This window comes from Pagrus major, chromosome 4 (genome assembly GCF_040436345.1).
Source record: "Pagrus major chromosome 4, Pma_NU_1.0".
Classification (NCBI taxonomy): domain Eukaryota; kingdom Metazoa; phylum Chordata; class Actinopteri; order Spariformes; family Sparidae; genus Pagrus; species Pagrus major.
In genome coordinates, this window is record NC_133218.1 from 13960449 (window position 1) to 13986268 (window position 25820).

At 39.9% G+C, this 25820-nt stretch overlaps 1 protein-coding gene and 1 pseudogene across 1 annotated transcript in view; one reads left to right on the plus strand and one right to left on the minus strand.

Moving 5' to 3' along the window:
* lrrk1 (leucine-rich repeat kinase 1) overlaps positions 1-25820 on the minus strand; it is a 111318-nt gene that overhangs the window by 50633 nt on the left and 34865 nt on the right. The window contains exons 6-15 of the mRNA XM_073464207.1: positions 22037-22173; positions 20654-20880; positions 19911-20038; positions 16862-17025; positions 14991-15128; positions 12754-12866; positions 12060-12130; positions 10581-10710; positions 8884-8996; positions 6648-6862 (exon numbers count right to left, since the gene is read on the minus strand). Coding sequence (XP_073320308.1) covers positions 6648-6862; positions 8884-8996; positions 10581-10710; positions 12060-12130; positions 12754-12866; positions 14991-15128; positions 16862-17025; positions 19911-20038; positions 20654-20880; positions 22037-22173 — 1436 coding nt within the window. The remainder of the gene's footprint in view (positions 1-6647; positions 6863-8883; positions 8997-10580; positions 10711-12059; positions 12131-12753; positions 12867-14990; positions 15129-16861; positions 17026-19910; positions 20039-20653; positions 20881-22036; positions 22174-25820) is intronic.
* On the plus strand, positions 7031-7657 carry LOC140995283 (prohibitin 1 pseudogene; annotated as a pseudogene).

Sequence of the window (25820 nt, forward strand, 5' to 3'; positions counted from 1 at the left end):
TGTGTGTCGACAGTGTGTCTGTGCATTATCTTCTTATTCTTCTTATTATTATTATACTTTCAGTCTCATATATTTTATATCATACAGTCAAATATTATTATTATTATTATTATTATCATTATTATTATTATTATTACTACTACTATACACTCTTTCTTCCCCCTACCTCTTTGTTGTGAATTGGCACTACACAAATAAAGACTGATTGATGATTGGCTGGTTCTGAGAGGAGACACTGCTGTTAAATTTTATATTGTACATTTTTAATGCTACAAATGAAATCAAACCAGAACTATATGAAGGGAGTGACACCAGCAGAGGGAAAAGGTGAGTCTTAACAAATTCCATCAAAGCTCAATAAAAACTTGTAAAACGACCTGATCCTGCTCCAGAGTCTCTATCAGAAAGGAGAGCATGGCTGCACACTGGGCCAAAGTCCTGCCTGGAGCTCCACATCTTTAGTACCTCTATCACAACATGTCAGTCATCACAGCTTCGTAGCCAGCTGTGATGACTGACATGTTTTGATAGAGATTGTTCAAGTTGAATTTTATAGTTGTGTTCCCAAAAACAAAAGTTTGTTATTTTAATTTGTATTTACTGTTTTAATTACCAGGATTATGTTTTTGACACAATATCTACATTTAAGAGGTAACTGTACCACTTGATCAGGGTGTATTATTGAACAGCAGTTAATACAGTTAGAGGTATTAACAGTTAATTAATACAATAATAAGTATTAGGTAACTGTTAACAAATGTCTCTTCTTGATGATTATTTAGGGTATAAATGTTCATCAAGGTACTAACTTATACAAGAACATTATATAAGGATGTTTATTAACATGTATGTTTTCTTTCTGGTCCAAAATTACCAAGAGAGCATTTTGCCAGCGAAGTCGGCTACAAGCTAAAACGCTGAAGGACGGAGGACGAGGGACAGACGTATGTCTCAGTCAAATAGCAACGAACTCTTTGGACTGTTGCAAACTTTGTGCGAGCAGCAAAAACTCTTTCAACCACAAAAATACAACATTTAATTTACTGGAGCATCTGATGTTGGTGTACACAGCAATGTGAAACTTGACAAAACCACTGGCGCTGGACATGAGGCATCTGCTGCCAGTGAGGCAGCTCGCCCTGACTCAACAACAGTACAGATTATGTTTCTTATGTTTATGTTTCTTGTTTGTGAATTGTAAAACAATCTGCAACAAAAACTAGATATTTTAAGTAGAATTGACTTGAAAACATTAAATGTATACATTAAAATGAATTAATGATCAAAGTTAAGGAGTTTAGTTGATGCCACTTAACTCCTGTATGATGCTTTATAGTCTAGAACAACAAGGACAGCTCAGATTAAGTTTCCAGTGATGAAGGTAAAGAGAAGAATGAAGAGGAAACGAATGAATGATGAATATTGCAAACAGATAAAAAAGATAAAACTAGATAAAACAAGACTTTTTAAATAGTCTCAGTTCTATTCTTATAAAGACATTTTTCAGTTTAAATGTATTTTTCAAGACAAACATCACCACATTCCATGATCATTAAAAACATATGAACCATTTCATTGGGCTTTAAATGAGGCTGGCTTCCCAGCAACAGCTGACTCTTGTGTCCTCTCAGATGTGAGTCAGAAGACCCTTTCATGCACCCTGTTATGTATATACACCGATCAGCCACAACATTAAAACCACTGACAGGTGACGTGAATAACATTGATCATCTCATCACATTGGATGTTCTGCTGGGAAACCTTGGGTGCTGGCATTCATGTGAATGCCTCTTGACACGTACCACCCATCCAAACACTGTTGTGGACCAAGTACACCCCCTCATCACAACAACACTACCCGAGGGCAGTGGCCCCCCAGCAGACAATGTGCCCTGACACACCGCAAACTCTGCTCAGGAACAGCTCGAGGAACACAATAAAGGGCCCAAGGTGTTGGCGGGGCCTTCAAATTCCCCAGATCCCAATCTGATCGAGCATCTGTAAGACGTGCTGGAGCAGGTCTGATCCATGGAGGCCCCACCCCCCAACATACAGGACCCAGAGGAACGACTATAAAATGCCCTGGAGCCAGACACCACAGGACACCCTCAGAGGTCTTAAGTTCATGTCTTGACAGGTCAGAGCTGTTTTGGCTGCACAAGGGGAACCTTCACAATATTAGGCAGGTGGTCATAATGTTATACCTGATCGGTGTATCATGGCTATTTACAGAGAAAGAAAAAGAGAGTGCACAGGAAAAAAACTGCAATTCACCTGTTGTGTGTCTTCTCTTCATGTCTGTGGCATATTCTACATATACAGACATTAAAATTGTAGTGAAATGCTGGTGTGATGGTCAATATGACTGTCTATAGATCATTTTTAGGTCGATTTCTGCCAAGAACTGTGCTGTGTTGCAGCAAAAACAGGCAAGACTCCGAATGTCCAGATGAAGCGATGCAGCTTGACACACATGTGAGAAGCGCGGCTTCTACATCCAGTGTAAATGAAAAGTGAGCGGTAACGCCACGCAGCAGCACTGCACGTGTCCAGTGTCCAGCCTGTTAGCACGGGAGCTGCTCTGTTGATAGCTGCAAGAATCAACACAAATGTCTTCATCTACTCCTGTCTGAGGATGTCAAGACCCAGTGGATTAATTTTTATCTTTGATGGAAATATGACGGAAATGTCAGTCAATGTCCTCACATTGACTGGAAAACAGTTGGATGTTTGTGTGTGTTTTAATCACGGACTGCTTAAAATCACAAGCTCAAGCATTTGTTGATTTTACAATGCACTGCATTATCAACGAGGGACTGTAACAGTACAAGCTGAAGAATAGACCAATACCTGCTCTCTCTGACCTGACTTCAAACTTAGAAGATCTAAGTTTTGCCATGTTTTATTGTATGTTGCGTTACTGTTATTTTGTAGGTCGTCAGCCTGTTGAATCAGGCGTGAGCATTTCGCTATGCAAATGTGGCTTCTCCCAGTCCAGGGCAATGTTAAGCCTCATTTGACACCAAGTAAATAATGAGTAGGAGGTATGGGGCCGTTATTTTCATATTGCTTTTTGCGTTCATACCGCAGCTAGCATTAGTTTTGTTGTTATACAATGCCCCTGTCGCTCAGGGATCCTCACCAGGATGTGCATGTGTGTTGCTGCTGTGTGTAAATTTACTTGATAGACATGCCCTGAAGAAAAAGATTTAGTTATGTACAAAAGAAATAGTCAAACTACAGGAATTAATTTGCTTGTCAACTGTGTGTGTCTTTGATTAGCACCCAAACATGTTACATTAACTCTGGACACTGTTGGAGGCTGTTGTGTAGCCCATAGAGCGAGCACACTAGAGACTTCCGCTGACCGAGCCGGCCAGATTCTTCTCAGAGCTTGTAAGTACCCAGCAGTGAACTTGCCAACACCATATACAGACCGTTATAAAGTTAGTGGCCTGCTGGGCAGTGAGGCCGAGGTTCATACGGATCACATTCCTTCTTTAACATGTGAGGTGGTGACATCTTTGGCTTAGAAGTGGTACTTGTGGTGATATTTATGGTAGTAGTGCCTTTAACTGGAGGCTAAAAACGGTGAGCTGTGCTAGCTTAGGGATTGTGAGCTGACCAATCAGAGCAGACAGGCCTTTTTCAGGAGGGGGCCCTTAAAGAGATAGGAGCTAAAACAGAGCGTCTCAGACAGAGGATGACTACAGAGCTGCAGCACTGGACAGTATGAGAAAACTGATGTGTTTTTTGAGCATAGAGCATGTAAACCTATTCTAGCAGTAACCCAAAAGTGTGAACCTGAGAATGAGGATTATGTGTTCTTCAAACGCCTTCATGTTAATCTGACTACAATTTAACATGCCGTTCTAATGTCTGAATAAGCACATAAAGTACTTACTTATCTTGCTTAGTCGGCCCTGTAACATTTCTGACATTCCTATTAACAAGTCTGACCTGGATTCTGTCAGATGAATGTAAAGGCTAGGTGAAGTAAAAAAAAGAGGGAGAGAGCAGGAAAAATGTGTTTCTTGTGCCATCTTCTACAATGACTTTAATTAATCTATTATCTCAATCATCATCTCATATACATTATCAGACTGATAAACTAGGAAACACTTTGACAGACACAATTCTGACAGACACAAAAGTTCTTGAGAATCAGATCAGAATAAGAACCATTTCTTGCAGTGTGACTGGGACAGAAGATGTAAAAAAAAACAAAAAACAAAATAAAAAACTGCATTATACAACTAGCGTAATAATTTGACCAACAGTCTCTCATGATATTTCTTATGTTTATTTATGTCAACTGCATGGATAAATGAACATCCATTACATCCATTTACATATAGATTGTGAGCAAAGAGTAGCCCATCATTCACTGCTTGTGAAGTGTCAGATGACATAAAACAGGCAGCAGAATTAACTCTCTAATAACGTTAAATGATGAAATTGGTGCGTGAATGTATTCGTGGATTCACTATAAGAGGCATGAATGAATGTCCCACGTGCTCGCAGTGCTCATTAATTCAGGCTTTAATGGTATGTAAAAGAAATTCCATTCAATCACGCACATGTAATTGTGTTAGTTTCCCTAATGGTTGATCATACTGAATGCTGCACAGTGTAACCTTTGAGTGGGTGAACCTTGGCCTGTTTACATAAAAGGATTATGGTCTTTAGCTTATGAACTCATTGACTCGAGAACAGAGGCATGCAAGACCCTGAACGAAGCAGCCTCGACCAGGGGGGAGGACCTAGCCAAGGTATGAAGAGAGTGATGAAGAAATAGACATTTGGGCTGGAGACTTGCTAATCAAGTGATTTCTGAGAGTAGCTTTCAGCTACCTTGATGTTTCAATTTGCCAGCTATGCGTCCTTTCTGCCCCATCCTAATTTGACCCCTTGATCGCATCAACTGTGTGCCCCCTGCAGGTCTGAATGCAAACGCACCCCTTCCTTCCCCTTTGTTTCTTGTAATTTCATTCTGTCTGATGGAACAGATGCCTCTTCCTGCCTTATTTGCATTCCAACTGATCTAAACAAACAAGGAATGCATCGTTTTGTTAAGTGTTACCTACTGAAAGAGTCGGGAGGAGCTGTAAAAAATTCTAAAAACCTTGTCTTCAACTTGCTCCCATTACCAGAATGTTCACTTCACGTAAGGAAATTAAATATCAGCTTGAAGGAAATGTCATGCTTGCTGCACACAAGTGCCTCTGGAAGCAATCGGACAAATACTTTTGGCTCAGAGGGCTTTTAAATGACAGAAGCGCTAACCAACTGCCAACACACAAGTCCCATCAAACTGAGAGGAAAAATATCTGGAGGCAGGCAAACACATCCAGTTTTCTTAACTGCTCCACGGGCCACATTTTTTACAATAAACAAACAAAAATTACACAATGTGCTCAGTAGACTCTCATAGTTTCTACCATATCACCATTTAAGTGATAGCAGTAACTGTCTTTGAGGGAGAAACGTGATAATGTGAGGTGAGCCTCAGCTAAAATCACTATAAAATCAACTCTCTCTGTCTGTTACCACTAACAATTTAGTTACCATCACCATGGCAACCGATAACAATCAGGCCAAGACAGAGACAGATGTGTTTTCCAGCACATTCATTTGCCGCCCTTTCAGCGACTCAGATGATTTTTGATGAAGACATTTTGTTTTTCTTTCTTTCTTTTCCATGCTTAAATGCTTACAGTGACAATGCCAACATTCTCATATTTAGCAGTATGTCTACCATGTTAGCATGCTAACATGTTAATTACTAACTAACTAATACTAACTACAGTTAATGAAGATGTAAATTTGCGGCTATTTTGTTAAAAGCAAAGGTTTTGGTCATTTTCGCATGTTGACCTTCTGTTGGCCTTTAGTAAAAAGTCATGGGATTTATCATCTTGTGGCAAATGTGAATGTGTGTGCCACATTTCATGACAATTCATCCAAAACCCCGAATGTCTTCCTAGTGTCTACAGGGAAAGTCAGAGAATCACCAAAGTCTTCAGGATTCAGCTCTACAGTGTGTAAGTTATGGGTTTGGTGACCATTCAACGAGACGACAGCACTAAAGCGACTGCTGGCTGTGTAGTCTTTATAATTGTGTTTAATTTTCACAGTCTTATAGTTTATTAGTTTTATGACAAACTACGACTTTGTCAAGTTGAAAAATTATCTTCCAAAATAACATCCAATAGGACAAACAGGAAGGGCCGTGACTTCTGCACTCTTTAGTCTGGACCAAAGTGGTGGATCGACCGACAGACAGACCAACATGCTGCTGGCATGGCTCAAAGTCACGATGACAGGATTTTTACCAAAATTCAAAAGGGAATGACTAATTGTGCTTTTGGTTGGAAATGCTCTCAGTTCTGTGCAGTCTGTTACACTTCTGAACAAGAAAGACACAGAAATCAAGAAGCTAATCAAAGTAAGCACCAGTGTCAGACTGTAATTACTAGATTTCAAGCTCAGTTCAAAAGTTCCCCTGTCTTTGGTTAAAAACATCTGTTAGGGTTTGAAAAATACAGACAGACCATGTTGTGTGTGTGTGTGTGTGTGTGTGTGTGTGTGGGCATGCACTGAATGTACAGAATGAGCTAATAATGTGCTGTTTGTGTTGTTCTCACGCTGTGTTTGCCTCCGTTGGGTTTGTCCAGCTCCCAGGTAGAGGTGGAGATGCTGTGCTCGGTTAGGGGGAAGGGGGACGCCCGGCCTGTCCGTAGAATCTCCAGAAGAGTCGACTTTCCCTGCCTGGCTGGACCAATCACAAGCATCTTCAGCAGTCTACAAGGCTCTGCCTTTCGAAGGTGTGCTCGGAGAAAAGCCAGGACAGAAGCAGGACCTGAAAAAATCAGTGAGATAAAGATTTGTTTTTCAGGGTGTTAGAAATGACATTACAACAAAACCATACACACGGATATTTAATTTCACTCCTACATTTATCTAGTCTAGTCAGATGAGCTGACAGGCTGAAACAAGTGGACATCTGAGCAAAACTGAGGTTGCTGTCATGGCCAAGCTGTTTGAGTCTATCGGGAAGTTGGGGCTGTCTTTCGCTGTTGGTGGAAGTGTTGTGAACTCTGCACTTTTCAGTGTTGATGCAGGGCACTGGGCTGTGATATCTGACCGGTTCAGAGGAGTGCAAGATAGCGATAGGGACCCACTTAACCATCTTTGATTGCCACGCCAAGATCTGCAGAATGTAATCATCACATTGCGTATCCTCTTCCAGCCGGTGACCAGCCAGCTGCCACGCATCTTTACTGGTATTAGTGAGGACTATGATGAGAGAGTGCTGCAATTCATCATCACAGATGTCTTACAGTGGTGAGCTCATTACCCAGAGAGAGCTCGACTCTTGGCAGGTTAGTGAGGACCTTGCAGGAGGTCAGAGGTCACAGAGGTTTTTGAGATGAAGCAGGTGGCTCAGCAGGAGGCTGAGAGCCCATTTCATCATAGAAAAGGCAGAGCAACAGAAGCTGGCGGCCATCATCTCAGCAGAGGGAGATTCACAGGCTGCCTCCAACTCCCTGATGGAGGCTGGTGATGGTCTGGTAAAACTACTAAGCTGGAGGAAGCAGAGGACATCACTTTCCTGCCCTCAGGACAGGGTACATTGCTCCAGTTGTCCCAGTGATAACAACATCTCACCTCACGTCTACTCACGCTCTCTGTCACCAGCCATTACATGGGCCGTGGAAGGGCTGGTTGGAGGATTCAATAAGGACTCCCAACTTCACACACATTCCTCCCACTCTTTCTCTAAACAACTCTGCTGATAGCAGCGTGGTGGGAGACGAAAGGTCTGCGATGGACCAATTATTAAGTCCACCCATGTGTGAGGAAGTGGAGGGTAAACTATATCTAGTACTTTAATTATTCCTTTTTTTTTAGAAGTGACAACGCAATAACTTCTCTAAAGATTAGTCTTGCTACACAGTGATTTAGAGCACTGCATGTGTGGAAGCAAAGGAAAGTCATTTGTGATTCCTTTAAAAGATAATAAATCATGATGCCATTACTCTGTCAGTGTTTAGCTGGAAAGTTTCATCACATTGTTTAACTGCTTATATTTAAATCTGAAATGAAAGGCTCTCCTTTGGATTTACTGACATAACTGACTAGAGATGATTTATTCTGATGACTTCACTTCTCTCTGTGTTCTGATCTGCCAGAGCCATTAAATGCCTGGAATATTTCTGCTTCTAGTAAATGATTTCTTCATGAATAATAGAGGCAAACCCAAACAACTGGAATGGGCCTGTTGGAGGATGAGCCTTCATTCTTCACGATCGTCCCTGTGTGTGGAGAAAATGTAAAAGCCCCATGAAGCAGAAATGGCTAAACTTAATAAAACTGTCTTTCTAAAAAAGAAGAAAAAAAACCAATAACCTCCATGTTAGACAAAGTATTTAGAAGAGAAATGAAGAAGAGCAGTAAGATTATTATCCAGACTCTCTGTTTACAGACAGCAGTGAGGGATGATGAGCAACATGCTCACTGTCAGTTTGATCTCCAGACAAAGCTCTTTAGTTAGTCTGGATTAACTGTCTGACTGCTTATGTTCCTTAACCAGTTTCTTACTTTATGTCTTTTTAGAGATATCACCATGTTCCCAGATCCTAACCCAGGTTATTCACTTGGTGACGTGATAACTCACTTCATGATGGCACTGAACTACTTCAATTCAAACCAGATTTTTGACCATGTAAACCATAGTTTTCCTCTAAAGGAGATGTTCACAGTTGTATCTGTCTGAAAGCCATGCTCATATGAACAGTGAAAAACACGTGTTGCTTGCTGTTCAAACTGAAGAGGTCCTTTTCTTTTGAAATTGTCTTCAAAAAGACATTTAGACAGTACCTTCTTTTCTCACTTCCTGGGGGACATTGGCAATGTTGAGGTCTTCAATGTCCAGCTGCCACAGGTTGGAGAGTTGTCCGAGCTCTGCTGGAAGGTCCCGGATCCCAGGATTACTGTTACCAGAGCAGGTGAGACAACATGAGTCAGCAGTTCATATTAAAGATAGGCTGTTCAGCGATACCTATCATCCAAATGTCAGATTTGAATAACGTAATAAGTTAAACAATTCCTAATAAAATGACATGGAACTATTGGACTTTCACTGAAAGAGGCAACCAGGGTTTTAAAGGTCCCCTCCAGAAACAGCAAACTTTGACTCATTAGTTTTATTATCATGTTAAAATCCTTAAAACTACATCTACTCCTTCTCCCTCATTAAAAAATCCTGAATCTATCAATATGCAAATATATGTCGTTTAAAAAGTTTAACTACTTCATAGGAGATTGTCTTCTTCACTGGAAGCTTCAGGCTCCCACATCACACTTGTATATGCTGATTATTGGAGCAGGATTGGCCTCCAAGTCACATGTTAGACTTTCACTACACAATTATTGTGGCCAAACAAATTCACAATAACTATATTATTGCAATATCTATAGAAGATAATCAGTCAAATGTATCAATAACTTTGTCTTCCCTGTGTTTTGTCAAAATCGGTACATCGCGACACCCCTACTTCAAAACTACTGGTAATGTCGCAAATCATGCCTGCAGGCCCGCCTCTAAAACTAGTTGAATGATCCATCAAGATCAATGAACACAGAGAAACTTTACATGTTGAGCAATGAATGTGAAAACAGCCTTCTAACGTCAAACTATGCACATACATCATTTTACAAGGTGAAAATCATTCAACTGTTGAAACAAGAATAGAAACACATTTTTGACTGGAGTCAGATGGATATGTTGCGAAAGAAACTTTTTGGCAGCAGTAGGACTCTGTGAATCCACAACTTCCTAAACTATTCAATCATTCTGGGTGGTGTGTGAAAGCAGAGCTGTGTGTTTCTCGCATAAAACAGCTGCAAACAGCTGTAGCAGGAGGACAGACCTCATAACAAGCAGTGGTTCCCAGGGATGAAGATGTTTTGGGTGGTTTGTTACTCAGCCCTTTGAACTCTGTAATAGAAATGGTCTGCCAGTTCCTACATTGTTTTATTCACATTAATGATCCAAATGCAACACAGTATATGGGAATACGGGATTTGTGACAGACTTATAAACAGCAGAAGTGCTGAAAATAAGCAGCAAACTGGCAATCTAAATTATAATTTTGTTCATTTCAAGATGTACTTCATGAGGGCTAAAAAAAGTTACATTTAATCTGGTCCTTGTGGAACAGATAGTGCTGACATGCTGCCTGCCAGCTCTGTGAGCACCTGAGTGTTGGTAGACACTGGCCCCAGTTACAGAGAATCTTGGCTAGTGTATGGACAAATGATCTTGCATCCAGAAACGGTTATGTTTGACATCTTTATCTTGAGCACTGACAGAGACAAGAGTTCCCCCTGCAGAGAAATCAGACTCTAAAACTTATGCAACTCTCGGACATCATCTATCAATGAATGAAGAGCTGGAAAACCACAGATCAGGGGATTTCTGTATAACCAGACAAACATTACATCAATATATCATCAGTGTGACAGAGGGATGGCTACGTGCAGGTGAAGGTTGGCAGACACACAGAGGGACTCACTTAGAGAGGTAGAGCTCAGTGAGGCTGTGCAGACCACACACTGATTGGGGAACACACTCAAGCTGGTTGTCGTTCAAGTAAAGCACTTCCAGTGAATCCCGCAGAATCATGGAAAACTCTATGGGACACACTGCCAAGACAGAGCAATACAGATGATCACAGCACACAGCAAATCACTGTGTAAGGTTTAGTAGCATGTAGCTAACACTGGAGCTGACTTGGACTCGTTTGGCTTCGTCTGTGCCAAACATTTCCAATCAAGAAAAACAAGTCATCATCTTCCATAGAAGTGAGTTGTTGGCAGGATGTTATCTCTCTGACACAGCATGTGAAGCATTGAGTAATACTAAAATAAAATACACTGTTACACAATAACGATGTCTTTAATCAGACAGCATTGTAACAGCGATGGACGTGACCCATGTTGGAGTTACAGGACCGTAATCAGATAATATGTTAATACATCCAGTGGGGTGAAAATCATATTTGGTAGTGCAGATGTTTTTGTATGTATTTGTATTTTGTATATGTAATACATGAATGATTTAAAGCCTGTCAGGTAGGTCTTCCTCTCAGGTCTGTTTATTTCCAACAAAGCTCGAAATATCAAAAGGTGTGTGAAGAAACAGGCTGGACACACCGGACGCCCGTGTACTGCCAAGCTGCTGCTGCTCACTCGCCTGTTTGTGTTCACATAGGCAGCTGCAGTGCTGCATGATGATGTCCATACGTAACAGACTGTCTACAGGTCGTGTTCTGGTCGATTTTTGCCGAGAAACGCGCATGTGACGCGGTAGGCTAGAATCCGAATCTCTAGATGACGTGATGCAGCAGCCTTGCTTGACACACACGCTGTCCATGCATCCAGTGTGTCCAGCCTGTACAGGGTCACAGATGGATCAATTCACAGGGGAGGATAGAAAGTGCCACAGCCACAGTGAGTCTGGGTGAGGTATGTCACAGAGCAGCTGTTCCCAATAGTGAACCAGGACCCCATCGAATGAAGATGATTAATGATAACCAAAATGAGACCAAATGCCCCAAAACACAAATTTTAACTTTTTTCACTCAACTCATGGTACACGATCAATGGAAATAGGCAAATATTGCATGTCATCAAAAGTCTATTTACACAGTCAGTCAAAGATAAAAAGTTTCTGTAGGGAGATCAATCTTCAAGAGGATAGAGAGGTCTCACCTAAATAACAGGTTGTGTTAAAAACTATTGCAAGGACAAGAAAACATCACAAGTTTAAAAAATAATACTGACAAATGTTTAAATGTATGTTAATTGTTACAATCACACGTTCATACCAATGAAGAGTCGAAATAATGGCACGAACAATGTTAGTTGTCCTGACACCATCCCTAAAATCTAAATTCCACATCATTAGTAGCAAGCAGGAACGCTGTTATCGCATCTTTAAGTTTATTTGTATGTCGGGTTGAATTATTTCCATGTTTGTTGGTCAGATCTACCTGGGTCTGGGTCCCTCCTGTGCCATGTAGTGAGGAAGGCCAGCCTTCTGGATTTGGGCTCCTCCTCTGTCCTAAAAGACACAATTTGAAATATAGTAACAAGTCAAATAAACAGAGTGCACTGACAATGAAAAGGATGATCTGACAGTATCCCATATGTATTTGAGCTTAATATGAGTCAGTTGTCAAGAAATATTTATAAGCATGACAATTGTTCTGACAAGAGAAAGAGCAAAGGTATTGAGCTGAAGAGATAAACAGTCATGATAGACAGATGATTATAGATCTGAACTGTACCTTTCATCAATTATGCCTAATTAGTCATCAAGAAATGTTAAAAGTTTAACCAAGGTATACTTAATAAAAAATATAGAAATTGAATCAAAATAAATCACATTTCAAAGTGGATTTTAGATTCAGATTCAGATTCTATGAAAACTAAACTAAACTGAATCTGTCTCGATCTAGAAAACAATGGATCACCAACTTGTTGACTGAATGTCAGACAGATTGTGATGTGCATTAAAGCTGCATGTTTCTTCACACGATCATTAACACCACTGAGGATGAATGAGTTGTTCAGTGACAGTGTAAACACACACACACACACACACACACACACACACACACACACACACACACACACACACACACACACACACACACGATAAAGTGTGTATCTCTGTGGACCTACTTGCCCAGCTGGTTCCTGGAAAGATCGAGGGTCCTGAGCCGAGAACACTTCCACTTACCGGGGGCTGGGAGTGTTGCAATCTGATTCCCACATAATCTTAAGGAGACCAGACCCTGATGGGAGGAGGGGTGAGATACTATGAACCACACAATCAGCTGGATGACTGGATCATGGGTCAGAGACTATCAGAGACTGGATCACGGGTCAGAGACTATCAGAGAATGATCAGAACATGGTGACTATAATTGACTGAGCTCAGGATGAACGTGTGGTTTCTCACATCAATCAGTTCGATCATGGATATCATCTAGTTTCATTATTTCAATTAATTGTATTTGTTTTGAAATAATCATAATAATAATGCACCATTTAATCACTGAATACTTTTTGTATGAAAATATTGGTCAGAACGAACCCAGTGGACTACAACTTCTGGTGGCGTTTGAACACAATTATTCTTTTGTTTCTCTCGTTAACCGTTCTTCTTTGTTAGTTCTGTGTTTAGGATTCTTAAGAAAGAAAGAAAGACTTATTTCAAGTCACCCTCAAGATTAATTATGAAATATATCTACATGTTATCAATTAATAGCAGGGGTGGGACATATCGATACCACATAATGTATTGTAGTCTTCCTCTTGTGATATGATTATCGACACACTGGCGTGCAGATTCCCCTGAGAGTTTGACTTCATGACTTGTGGTATGAGGAGAAGAACTGTGAGAGCCATTGTAACTTTCCTTTAAACATTTGAACTCCAGAACTGTTCTGCTGACTGGCAGTTTGTGGCTGTTTTACACTGGAGAGATGACAGATGTTTACAAGTTTCTGTTTCTTCTCAGTTCATGTCAGATTTTGTGAAACTGACCCGACAATGCAGTGAATAAATACAAAGTTTCTGTACTTTGCCTTTTTCAGGGGTATTTTGTGTTCATGAGTTAGACAGATTGTGATCTATCATTAGACGATTGTCTTGCAATGTTTCTATTATTGCAGAATCGCTTGTGGGCAACATATCATGAATGGTATCTTGAGTATCTGATTTACACCCCTTCTTTATATAGTTTATAGAGGACTTATAGTGGAGCATGGAGCACTACAGCCAACCACAAGAACACAAGAGTAGCTTCCTGTATAATCTTGTATTACTGAATGACTAAATTACAAAAAAGGTCACTGGGCCTCATGCAAGAACATGTTTGTGCTCCCAAATCCCAAATCTCTCACCTTTTGTTCTGTGAGCTTTGTTTGCACAAGATTAAAAAGGCAGATTCAGCAAACTCTCTGACAGACATCATGACAAACTGCTTGTTTCAACTTGATGAATGAAACTGGGTATTCATATGATGACATCATGAGTATCATCAACACCCTTGTGAAACCTGTTACATATGACAACCTGTTCTGCTACACTTGTAGGTGAGTTTCATTCAGAGGAAGAGGAAGCTTACACCATCGGCCTTAACGTTTGACATTTGGAAATCACCTGACAAAACCATAAAACATCTGCCACTGTCAGCAGTGGTGTTAGGGAAACATTACTAATACTGTCAACACGGTACGGTCAGAGGAGAGCTGTACTGTGAAGGACAGAAATAGAAGAATGGTCTGACATGAAGTTAGATGATAAAACATGTATTGCTGAAAATGGGAGATGAGGATGTGACAGTCATGGATGTGGAGGACGGAATACATTCTATTACAGGTCACATGTCAGCCATGACGTACATCTAACTAATGAGACATGAGCCACTACAGAACACATCTATGTTTCCTGTACGAGGCCCACAGCTGGACACTTCTTTCTTTCTGCTTTTTCCTTTTCAGTTTGATTTGGCACTTCTCTTGCTACATTCACACACTTGGCATGTCCAACACACTTATTTGGTTTGCTATTCTATTGAAGAGCTCTATAATCCAATCCCAACATGTTTCCATCGTTAGTGTTGGCACAGTGAGCCAAATATTTTACATCTAACTTGTAAACTAACTCCTGGTGCTTCTGAGCTGCACAACAAGAATGTAAATCAATGAGTCAAACATGGAGCCGACCACACAGCAGCAGCGCCATCTGGAGGCTTCTTAATACATCACACATAGGAGTGAGTCTGACTACTGTGTTTGTTTTAATTAATATGTATTTATTTTTGTTTAATCCATAGACTTTTAGTTATTTATTGCACTTGAGTGTGGTGCTGATACAGATGTACAACAACAGATCCAGATGATGGCTCCTACCTCCAGTTCAAAGATATATGAGGGCAGCTCCTTCAGGCTGTTGTCAGAGAAGTCCACTTCCTGCAGCTGGGTCCTCCAGAAGATGGAGATAGTGTTTGGAAGACTCTCAATTACATTGAAAGAAGCTTTGCATTGTTTCTGTACGGGAAGAGAAAGAAGAATATTTATGTGTGGAAACATTTCAGCTGTTACTTTGTGATTTTGAATATTACACAAGAAATATAGTAATATATATATCTATATCAACATATATCTAGATAATGCAATGATAGTTGCCACTACATTTTTTTTGTCTCTACTTTTGGAGAGAAATTTGGCAAGAGAACCGAAAAAGGTTTGGATAGTTTAACCAAAAACGAAAATTTCAGTCATTATCTACTCACCGCACGCTGATGGAAAGTCAGGTGAAGTCTCATAGTCCACAAAACATTTCTGGAGCTTCACAGTAAAACAGAGTTGTAGCATTCTGCTAAAGAACTGAAGTAGATGGGGACTTGTTTTGAAACGTAAAAGTACGATGGAAACAGAACAGAACAGAACATCACATGGCTGCATACAGCTTACCCAGCATATTCAAAGTCTCCAGAAGCCCAGAGATCCTAAACTGATGAGTAAAGAAGTTATTTACACCCTATGTTTTTAACTGAAATCCTCACTGTAGCTGCTAAGATTAAATGGCCTGTCTATCAATCAGTCTTTATTTGTATAGTGCCAATTCACAACAAAAGGTATCTCATGACACTTTCCAGTTTTAGCAGGTCTGGACCATACTCTTTAATTCATTTATTTACAGAGACCCAATATTTCCCCAATAAGCAAGCGCTTGGTGACAGTGGCAAGAAAAAGCTGCCTTCTAACAGGCAGGGTACATGCAGGAATCCGGGAGTTACATCTAATACTTTAATACCTTTGTTAAGACCCTTCCATACATTTTAAGACCGGTCACATCAGCGACACACTTTAATGGTGATGTACAGAAGCCACAACAATGATTACAGCTGTAAAAATTGAAAGATGAATATTAATAAAACTAAAAGTCTAATAATAATAGTCTAATGTGTGTGCATGATCTTGACTGCACGTCGAGAATGTAAATAACATAACGTTTTTTCAACTGTTTAAGACCATTTTATGTTTGTTCTGTTTCCACCGTACTGTCACATTTTAAAACAAGTCCCCATCTACTTCAGTTGTTTAGCAGAATGCTACAACTCTGTTGTACTGTGAAGCTCCAGAAATGTTTTGTCGACTACGAGACTTCACCTGACGTTCCGATGGTATGGGATGGCGTAGATAATGATTTTGGGGTAAACTGTGCTTTAAACCATACAAATTATTTTCTATTCTATTGCCAAATTTCTCTCCAAAAGTATGGTCTCTGGTCTGGTTTCACATTTTTCTTATTGTAAACGAATCCCAGGGAAAGACCAAAAACACCAAGATGTTTGTCTGTATCACAAGACTTTGTGACTCTCCTGAACGATAACAATGATAAAAGAAATGTGTACATACACACAATAACATAACACAATGCACATGTTCAAAAACACTTAGTGTGAACATTGATTGTCCTCCGGCAGAGAAACCTCTCCAACAGTTTTTACTCGATCCAACAAACACAGTGCCTGACTTATAATAGATTGCAACAATCCAGACATGATAAATGAACTGCTGTAATTGTTTAACTATAGAAGGCAAATTACACTATTACACTATTACACTATTATACTGAAAAACAAATTTCATCCAGTAATACCCAGAGAACATGGGCAACAGCAACTGGAATATGCTAATTTGATTAAAAGAACAATCCTGTGAAATCAGTAGATATAACAAACGGGAGGTGGATGATGATCTGTCTGGTTTCTTACCAGCGGACAGGCCCAGGGGTCAGGGAAGGTGCTCAGTTTGTTCCTGCACACATTGAAGAAGCTCAAGGATTTCAAACAGTGCATGACTGCTGTGGGCAGACTGGTCAGACAGTTATCAGACACATCCAGCTCCTCCAGCTTACGCAGACCGATCCAGTTTGTAGCTGACAGAGTGAAATGGGATGAGAAGAACAGAGCCACAGTGTAAATCAGAACTCACTGATTCTTTAGCAAAAAACATGTCCCACAAAGAAAAGTGCTCATTCTGTTGAAAATGAATTACATTTTATTTTCTTGTTTAAAATAGCCATGGTTGATCATCTGTGGGTACTTTGTACAAGTGTAACATTTTTACATGTTTGTTTATAATTTTATAATTTATATGATTACATGTCAGCCCAGTACCCACAAAACCAGTTGTCCCAAAACAAGAGAATAACATTTGAATTTGATTAATAGAAATGTGAAAAAATCATGTAAGATGTATAAAACATATTACAGAGTAGAATGTAAAATATCTTTCAAACTAAAAGCAGTGAGTTTTCAGCAACATTTATTTTTATTTTGTGGTTAGTCAAAATGTATTTTGTATATTTGTATATTTATGAAAAAGCAATGAAGTCAGACACCCACAAGGTCAACTATTTTCATGAGGACCTCTTTTCCAACCTCCAAGTTTGCTAAAGGCATCAAAGTCAGAAAAGCTGCTATAGGTTTGGTATTTTTCTATTTCATATTTATTGATGTCACAACCATCACATGTCAGGATTATTTTAAATTATGACAGAAATGTATGCATTTTAAGAAGAAGCCAGAAGCAGCTAGCAACAGAAAGAAAACAAGATGGCTGCTGTATCCAACTCATGAGTCTCTTTTTGTCACCGCCGTCGGATTTGCTGTCGGACGGTGGTGACACATAGTTTGATGGTGTTAACAAAAACACACATATCGTCCCTAAATGGAGCCTTGAATATAATTTAGGATCACAATAAACAGTTATATGGCTTGTGATGTTTCATGTTAACTTCTTTATTTGTAATGAACATGATTTCTCCTTCACAAACAGGCCTGTGTATCCCAACATGAATGTGTCTCCCAATGACTAACACTATCAATGAATTTACAATGAAGTTAAACATTAACTAGAAAAATTGCATTTCCTGCGAAAATACAGTGTGAATGCTGACGGCTGAAGTGATTTGGGAAAAACTGCTGAATACACCGGAAATACTTGCCTGAAATGCATAAATCTATAACAATGAATGGTCAAGATTTTGCAGAAAAAGCGGAATTTTTCAAAAGCTGAAAAGGCTGAAAAGCTGAAAAGTACAAGGCTGAATGGGCTTAGAAAGCTGAACATTTTGATAGATGAACAGTTTCTCTAGCTGAACATAAAGCTGCAGCAGTAGCAGAACCAAAGTTGAACATTTCCCCATAAGAATGAATGGGAAAACACCTCCCAAACTCCTGCAGGTCTAGAAAAAAGTGTAATGTTATGGCCAAAATATTTATACAGTGAGTAACAGGAGACATTGCTGAACTCTGTGATGTGTTTTTTATTTCTGTAGAGAGGTAATCTTTACCTGTTCCCTTCAGCAGGTCTGTGGCTTAATCGAAAACTCGGTATAGATAAGAAACCCTTCTACTGGAAAGTATGTGCCAAAAAAGGCATGTCCTTAAAGGATATGTATGATGGGTCTGTACTTAAATCTTTCACTATGTTAAAGGAGCAATATCATACACCTCAGAATCAATTTTGGAAATATCTCCAATTTACTTAACCAGGCTATTCCGAATCCTCAAGATACTCTGTTCAGATCCGATACCCTTGGGGAAATACTCAATGTCTTTGGAAAGAGCAAGGAAGCGTCAAAAACACGCCGCTGCAGGATAGGCTAGGTGATCATACAGATGGCCTCAAACAGACATGGGAGGCAGACCTCAATCAGTCAGTTAGTGATGAGGAGTGCCATCTTGTGCACTAAACACTAAAACATCCCCTGAGATTAGGACCAAATTAGTGCAATTCAAAATTCAAAATATGGTTTATTGGACCCCTGCAAAATTATATGGGGTTGGATTAAGAGAGGACTCAACCCACTGGAGATGTGGGGGCACCCCAGGGACCCTTGTTCATTTACTTTGGTCCCAAGGTTCAGAGATGGTGGTCAGCAAATCATGACAACATTGTTTTGGTTGTTGGTAAGGACATCCCATTTCTACCTAGCCTGGATGTCTTGGGTGATTGTGCCCCCTAAACCACTGGTGGGGTGGATCCACCAGTCGTCATGGGCCAAAAGCTCCTTTTTAGAGAATGAAAACTGGTGGATCTTCCTCCATCCAGTCTATGGTTTACCCAATTAAGTGTAGTGGCAGCCTATGAAGAGCTGACATACAGGATGGTAAATCGGCTAGACCTGTACAACACTAAATGGGGGAAATATACTGATCTTATCACAGGACCACAAGTGATTCCTTTTGGAGTAGAGTGACTCATTGTGAGCTGGTGATGTAGGCATGCGGCCCCTGTGGTTCAGTGTTGGCATTTAAAACTAGTAGACAACTAAGCTCTCCAGTACAGTGTAGCTGTGTATTATTATTGTACTTATTTTACATATATTTAGTACTGTCTATCTTTTTTTTCCTTCTGTTTTTGTTGATTTATGTGGTCTGTTCACTATTGTTTGTTTTGGTTGTTTTGTATTTTCTGCCAGTTACTTTGTTCTGTAAACATAAAAACAATAAAAAACATTTTGGTCATAAAAAAAAGAAATAGTTTGAACTCGAGACTGTCATGATATACTGTACATGCTCTTAACAAGTGTATGTAAACTTTTGACCAGGACTGTATGTCCTGTATGTGCATCTAAAAACTGCCAGCAAAACTACTGCTGCTGCAAAGCTTTCTTCACTGAGGCAACCCTTTTAAAATGACCTTGATAGGCAACTGACTACAATTTAGTTTCTATATTTTTTAAATCTATATAAAATCTATATTCAAATTTTGTTTCAAAATACGTAGCTAGATATAAGATGAGTTGGGACATACTGGTAGGGATGTCAAACAGGAATGTGAGTTGGTTCTTGGCAGCACAAAGTCTCTTGATGTGGGTCAGATGGAGAAGTCCAAGTGGCAAACTGGCAAACTGGTTGTTGGAGAGATTGACCTGCCGTAAACTGAAGCACAGGACAGAGAGAGGCTCAGAGGGTTTCTTTTATACACAGATACACCAGATTATGACTGAGTCAAGTGATCAGTGTTGGTTTGAATGTTTCATCTCTTTAAGGCCCCATCCCAAAAAGTCCACTCTGCTCGGTCAGCTCTCACAGGCCTGATAAGGCACCACTCACCATTTTTCTGCTCCCACTTTGCTGGTGTTTTTACAACTTGGTCCATGCTGGGTACATGGCTGAGGGCGATGACTGTAGATAGATTGTTAGATCACAACACTGCAGACCCCTGACAGCTCATTTAAAGGCTGAATATGGGCTGTGTACATTTCTCTGCAAAGTACTTAACCATTTTTCACCACTGTTATTTTTGATGGAAGCTGCCTGTTCCTCCACATTGTGCTTACCAGTAAACTTTTATGCAGAGATATCTCTGTAATGGACACACAGCTGAATTTGATACTGATTCATGTCACAATGTGGACAGAAAATGTGTATTCCTTTGCAGGTCCTTAATTGGAGGACATTCATCATATCCAAGATGGAGGACACTGACTAGCTGCTGGTGTCCTGGTGTGAAAATATATTTGTCTCAACTACATTTAGCCTGGATGTATTTACCTTGAGCAGATGACCTCCTGGGAGGTGTGAGCAGCCGACAGCTCTTTCAGGAGGTTATTAGACAGATCCAGAGTTTGCAGGCGGATGAGACCCCAGGGCACCACAGAGGGCAGGGCAGCCAGGCTGTTGGAAGACAGATCCAGGTGGGTGATACGTGATGAGACATCCATGAACCAGTCAAGCTCCAACCAGGGCAGCTGCAGACCACTCCAACACACACTGACAGCCTACACACACACACACACACACACACACACACACACACACACACACACACACACACACACACACACACACACACACACACACATTGATTAATCACGCTTATTTTTGATAACATGAAACAAATGTATTTCCATTTTCAACTATATGCTATGTTATACACAAACAAATGTACTTAATTGTTATTTTGTATTACTGTATTTGTTAAATATTTTATTCATAAGGATAAATTCTTTGAAGCTTAACACAAAGTTTGATTTAAGTCAGAAATTTTAAAATCCAGTCTAGTCGAGATGAATTGAAAACAAAAAGATCTCCTACATGTTTCAGATTTTTGTTTTTCAATTTTATTCATGCATTTTTATTTTGATAGACAGGTTTCCAATGTACAAACAAACAAGGATACGTGTGCTTCTGAAAAGTCATCATCACCATATCATGATAGTTTATATAAGGGCATTTTCAGTCATTTGATATACATTATAAACCTGCTGAAAACTACTTATTGTTACACGTGAGGGATGGGACAAAATAAGATTTTATGAATGTGATTAAAAACTCGGGATAAGTTGATGTAGTGAAATCATTATCTGGATACACTTGAACTGGGATAATCATGAATATCCTCCTGAGTGACTTGAAAGAGCTGCCCGCCATTTATTTATTCTTCAATTAATGCAGGAGGACAATATGATTAATGGTTACTTATTTAAGATTGTTTACTTTTTTGTAAATAAATTGTACTTGAGCTACAATGCATGCACTTTTTTTCATTATTTTCACAATCTCAGACAATCTCTTTCATTTCTTCTCCTCAGTTTGCCTAAAAACTGATCCAAAGTCAAAAACCTGAACTCTACACAACCATCACACTGATCACTTTTATGATGCATGAAGTTAATGGCATGAATATAAACTCCTCTTGTTTGTTTTTATTTTTTATTCTGCATTGTTCTCTACCCCTTACATGGGCCCACATCTTACAGAGATGTTGTTTAGATACCTATCTGTCCCTGCAGAGCTCTCTGAGAGAACATCGGTCACAATTCATTGTTGTGGTCAAAAGCTAAACAGGAAGAAGAAACAATGATAAATATACACCCTAACGATGACGCTCCCCACACATTTGTTGTTTCAGAAACACATTTCCAGAACACATACCTCCTCTCCCCCTGCGGTGGAGGTTTCCTGTAGTTTGAGTCTGAGGAGGTGTTTGCTGAAAGCTGGATGGTCCATCAGAGTGTAAGAGGAGAATCCTGCTCCATTCTGCAGCAGGAAGTGAGCTATCTCCTCATTACCTGCAACACAGAGCACACTACTCACTCCACTACTCACTCCACTTACTCTGTTCACTGTACCAGCAGTGGACAGTTTTCACTCAGTATCTGTCACCAGTACTTGCAAATACATGGCTTTATATTTTTCTAATTTGTGCTTCTGTCATAAAGAGATATAAAAATATTTTAACTAAAACGATCTTTTCAATGTGTTGTAGACAACCTTAGTGTTGATGGCATTCTGATTTAGTGTTGTTGTATGTTGTGTTATCTCACACTACTTGTTAACATACACTGTATGGATAAATTGATTAGCCATGATGTGATGCTCATAATGAACCTGCTGTTTGTTTTGTCCAGTCTAATAAACTCTATTCCAACAAGAAGACTACACCCTTTACAATTCTGACAAAAAGAGAGAAAATGAAGCATTATTTGTAAAATTCTCCTATGAAGAGAAAATACGAACAAAAAATACAAACATTAAGCTGTAGGCAGCTTGAAGTTGTATACAGAAGTCTGTCTGTTCAGCAGTAGCATTCAGTTTTGTATCACAGCAGTCTCAGTCAAGACTACAGTTTCAACTTCAACTACTACTCCAATAATATGAGCATAAGCTAACTACAGTTTGACAGCAGCCATAAGAGGAAATTAGACCATGGAATTGGGCAAAGTACAATCGTTGTTCGTCTAGGCCAGATATATTCAAATTGTAAGGTAAGCCCTCCTGGACAGTTGTGACAGTGGTGGCATGGAGGGAGAGATGTGAGGGAAAGATGCTCCATGAGATGAAAGAGACATGTGCATGTTAGTGTTAGCAGTAGGCGATTTGAGGGGGGATGAGGGGGGATGCCGTCCCCTTTGTTAGCAAAATTACCAAAAAGCATCCCCCTTGTTAACCTGCCATCACTCTCCATCCCCTAGTGGCAGAAAGTGTGTTACAAATCACAAGCGGCCGCGATCGACGGCGCACAGTGGAGTCCAGCCGTGCATGGCTGCTTTGCGTTCCGGCTGCCTGGTCGATTTTTGACTGAAGCCACAACAAGCTGCACAGAGCAGATCGCGCCGGCAGGAAGTCAGAGACACAGGAACGGCATAGAGCATCCGGTCAATTTTCAAAATAAAACACCCTGTGCAGACTCCCGATTGTATAAAACCGAAAAATTACCAGATCAACAAAATCTGAGCAAGTCAACAAAATCAGGCAGACAAAAGGCTCCGCTTCTGAAACGTTCCCACTGGGTTCTCTTTATACATTCATGGTATGATGTCGTGCAGAGGGCGGAACAAAACCTGTAGCAGACGCGACGTCATAGAGCAGCTTCCGGTGGATTCCCAGCGTTTCTCATGTAGAGGAGGAGCACAACAAGTTTGCTTGTTCTAAAACTAAAGGTTACTTTTTGTAAGTGTTTTTAGTGTGCCTGTTCAGAACATGGTGGCTTACGTTATGTTGGTAATTGTCATTTTTGTGCTGGTTTATAGTTTAACCATTAGTGAGGTAGCTGTTACATTTCCTGACACCAGCTGTTTTATCCCCGTTGAAGCGCACGACAAACTATGTCATTACACCAATTTTAAATTAGCCCAAGCATGTTTTTCTGCATTATAGTTTATAAATATAAGGTTTTCATATCGGTGCATATCGGACAATATATACACCGATACCGATATATCTGTGATAGGCTAATATCGGCCGAAAAAATCAGCCTACCGATGAATCGGTCAGGCTGTACTATTTTGCACAATGTTCATTGTGTGTCCTTCAAGGAATTTAGATGGTAAAAAATTCCAAGGGGTCATGTAACTTAAAATGACCCTGCTTGTAGTGTATTGTGAGAAACATGAGAAAACCCTGCCTGAATAAACTCAGTCCACTGCATGCAATTTAAAGGTGTATTTACTCATTACTTTAATACAGTTATAAAAATACGACTGTAGTAGGGAGAGAAGGAAGATAACTGGATAAAATGGAATTGTAGAATTAGAAATGTCACAGTTATGGTTAAGGCGTCAACAATGTCCTTTGGGAGGTGTACATAGGTGTGTCGGGGCAGGGTGGTGCTCCCATTGAGCCATCCCCCTGGTAAAAATTAACAAATCACCTACTGAGTGTTAGGAGCAATAGGAAAATGAAGGTTTTTGTAGTTTAGCCCACTGGCTTACTAAACGTGTCAACTTTTGCAGCAGCGGTGGCTGAGACACACAGATCATGGAAGTAATGAAGGTACTTTCAAACCCTCAACCCCAGATTTGTGCCACAAATTATACTCCTCAGTACAAGTTCAATCTCACACTCTTAATATCCAGTCTTTAATTTGTAAATCAGAAGTTCTGGGAGCACAGAGAGGGCACTGCCCTGTGGGTCAGGGGGAGAGAAAAAGTCACAGAATGCATCAGAATACCACAGTGCCTGGTGCATATTGGACAACACCTGGGGGCTAGCTGTTAAAACTAAAACTGTCATCATAAACACAGCATTATTTATGTAGCAGACCCAGCTCAGCACTGTTACATTCCTTAACAAAGGCATCTTAGGTACACTTAAACAAACCAATTCCTGCTCAAGTAACAGCCATAAAACTATCATTAATGATGTGATCCAGACTGCGGAGTTTGCCCACTTCCAAGGAAGGGCAGCTTTTAACACCTCAAACTAATTTACAATAGGGGCCTGGTGGAATTACCTGGGGCCAAAAGGACAAAGGACACCCGCAGGACAGAGATAAGGTCTGTTCTACAGAGTAGCAGAATCTTAATGATGTTGCACCACCTCAGAAGAGGAAAACTGAAATCGAATCAATAATTTATATGAAGTTATCAGTCAAATATCTAAAAGTCTGACTTCTCGATTAAATTGATCTCCATTCTCCACTTCAAAGGAATACACAGAATCATGACTGGGTCTAAATGAAAATGTTTATTAATTTAGTAGATATTAACACAAATGATTTTAAATGAAATAATGATCAAACATGAATATTTACCAAATACAAGCATTCAAAATGATGATAGTGAATTGAGTGAGGAAATGGGGAATGGTGGAGGAAATGATCTGTTCGCTACAGATTCAAGTAATTAATATTGAAAGGCAATGTGAAAATTGGATGTTGAATTATTGTCAATAAGACTATTATTAATATTATGTTAATTTTGACATCAACCAAGTCATGAGTAGTTGAGAGGGTGGTTTAGCCTACTTTTAAATGTGAAGGCCACTCCGGAGTTGAGAACTCGATCAGGACCAAAGCACTGGATGTGATGGACGGAACCGCTGCATGGCGAATTGTGGGTGTTCTGGTCCCAGAGACGAAGTGTGGTTCAGTTGAACGGTTCTGCCAAGTCTCTTCTCGATGGTAGTTCGGCATTGGAAGCAGCTTAGCTTCATATGCACAATACATTCTGTTTGGATCTCTCTCTTTATTCAGAACCACGCAAGGTTGTTTAAACTGGTAGCAAGGTTATAAAGAAAACAAACTCAGTTGTCGTTGAAACTTTGTTATCAAATTAAGAAAAATCGAAAATAGTACGCAGAAACAAAAAAGAAGCAAAAAGGTACAGGAGTAACAAGAGGATAAAGAGGACAAGAAGGTAAGCGACTAAAACTAAGAGTGTAAGAGAGAGCAAAAACCTCTGTCTCTAGCGGTTTTGTATTTGGAGGATATGGGGTG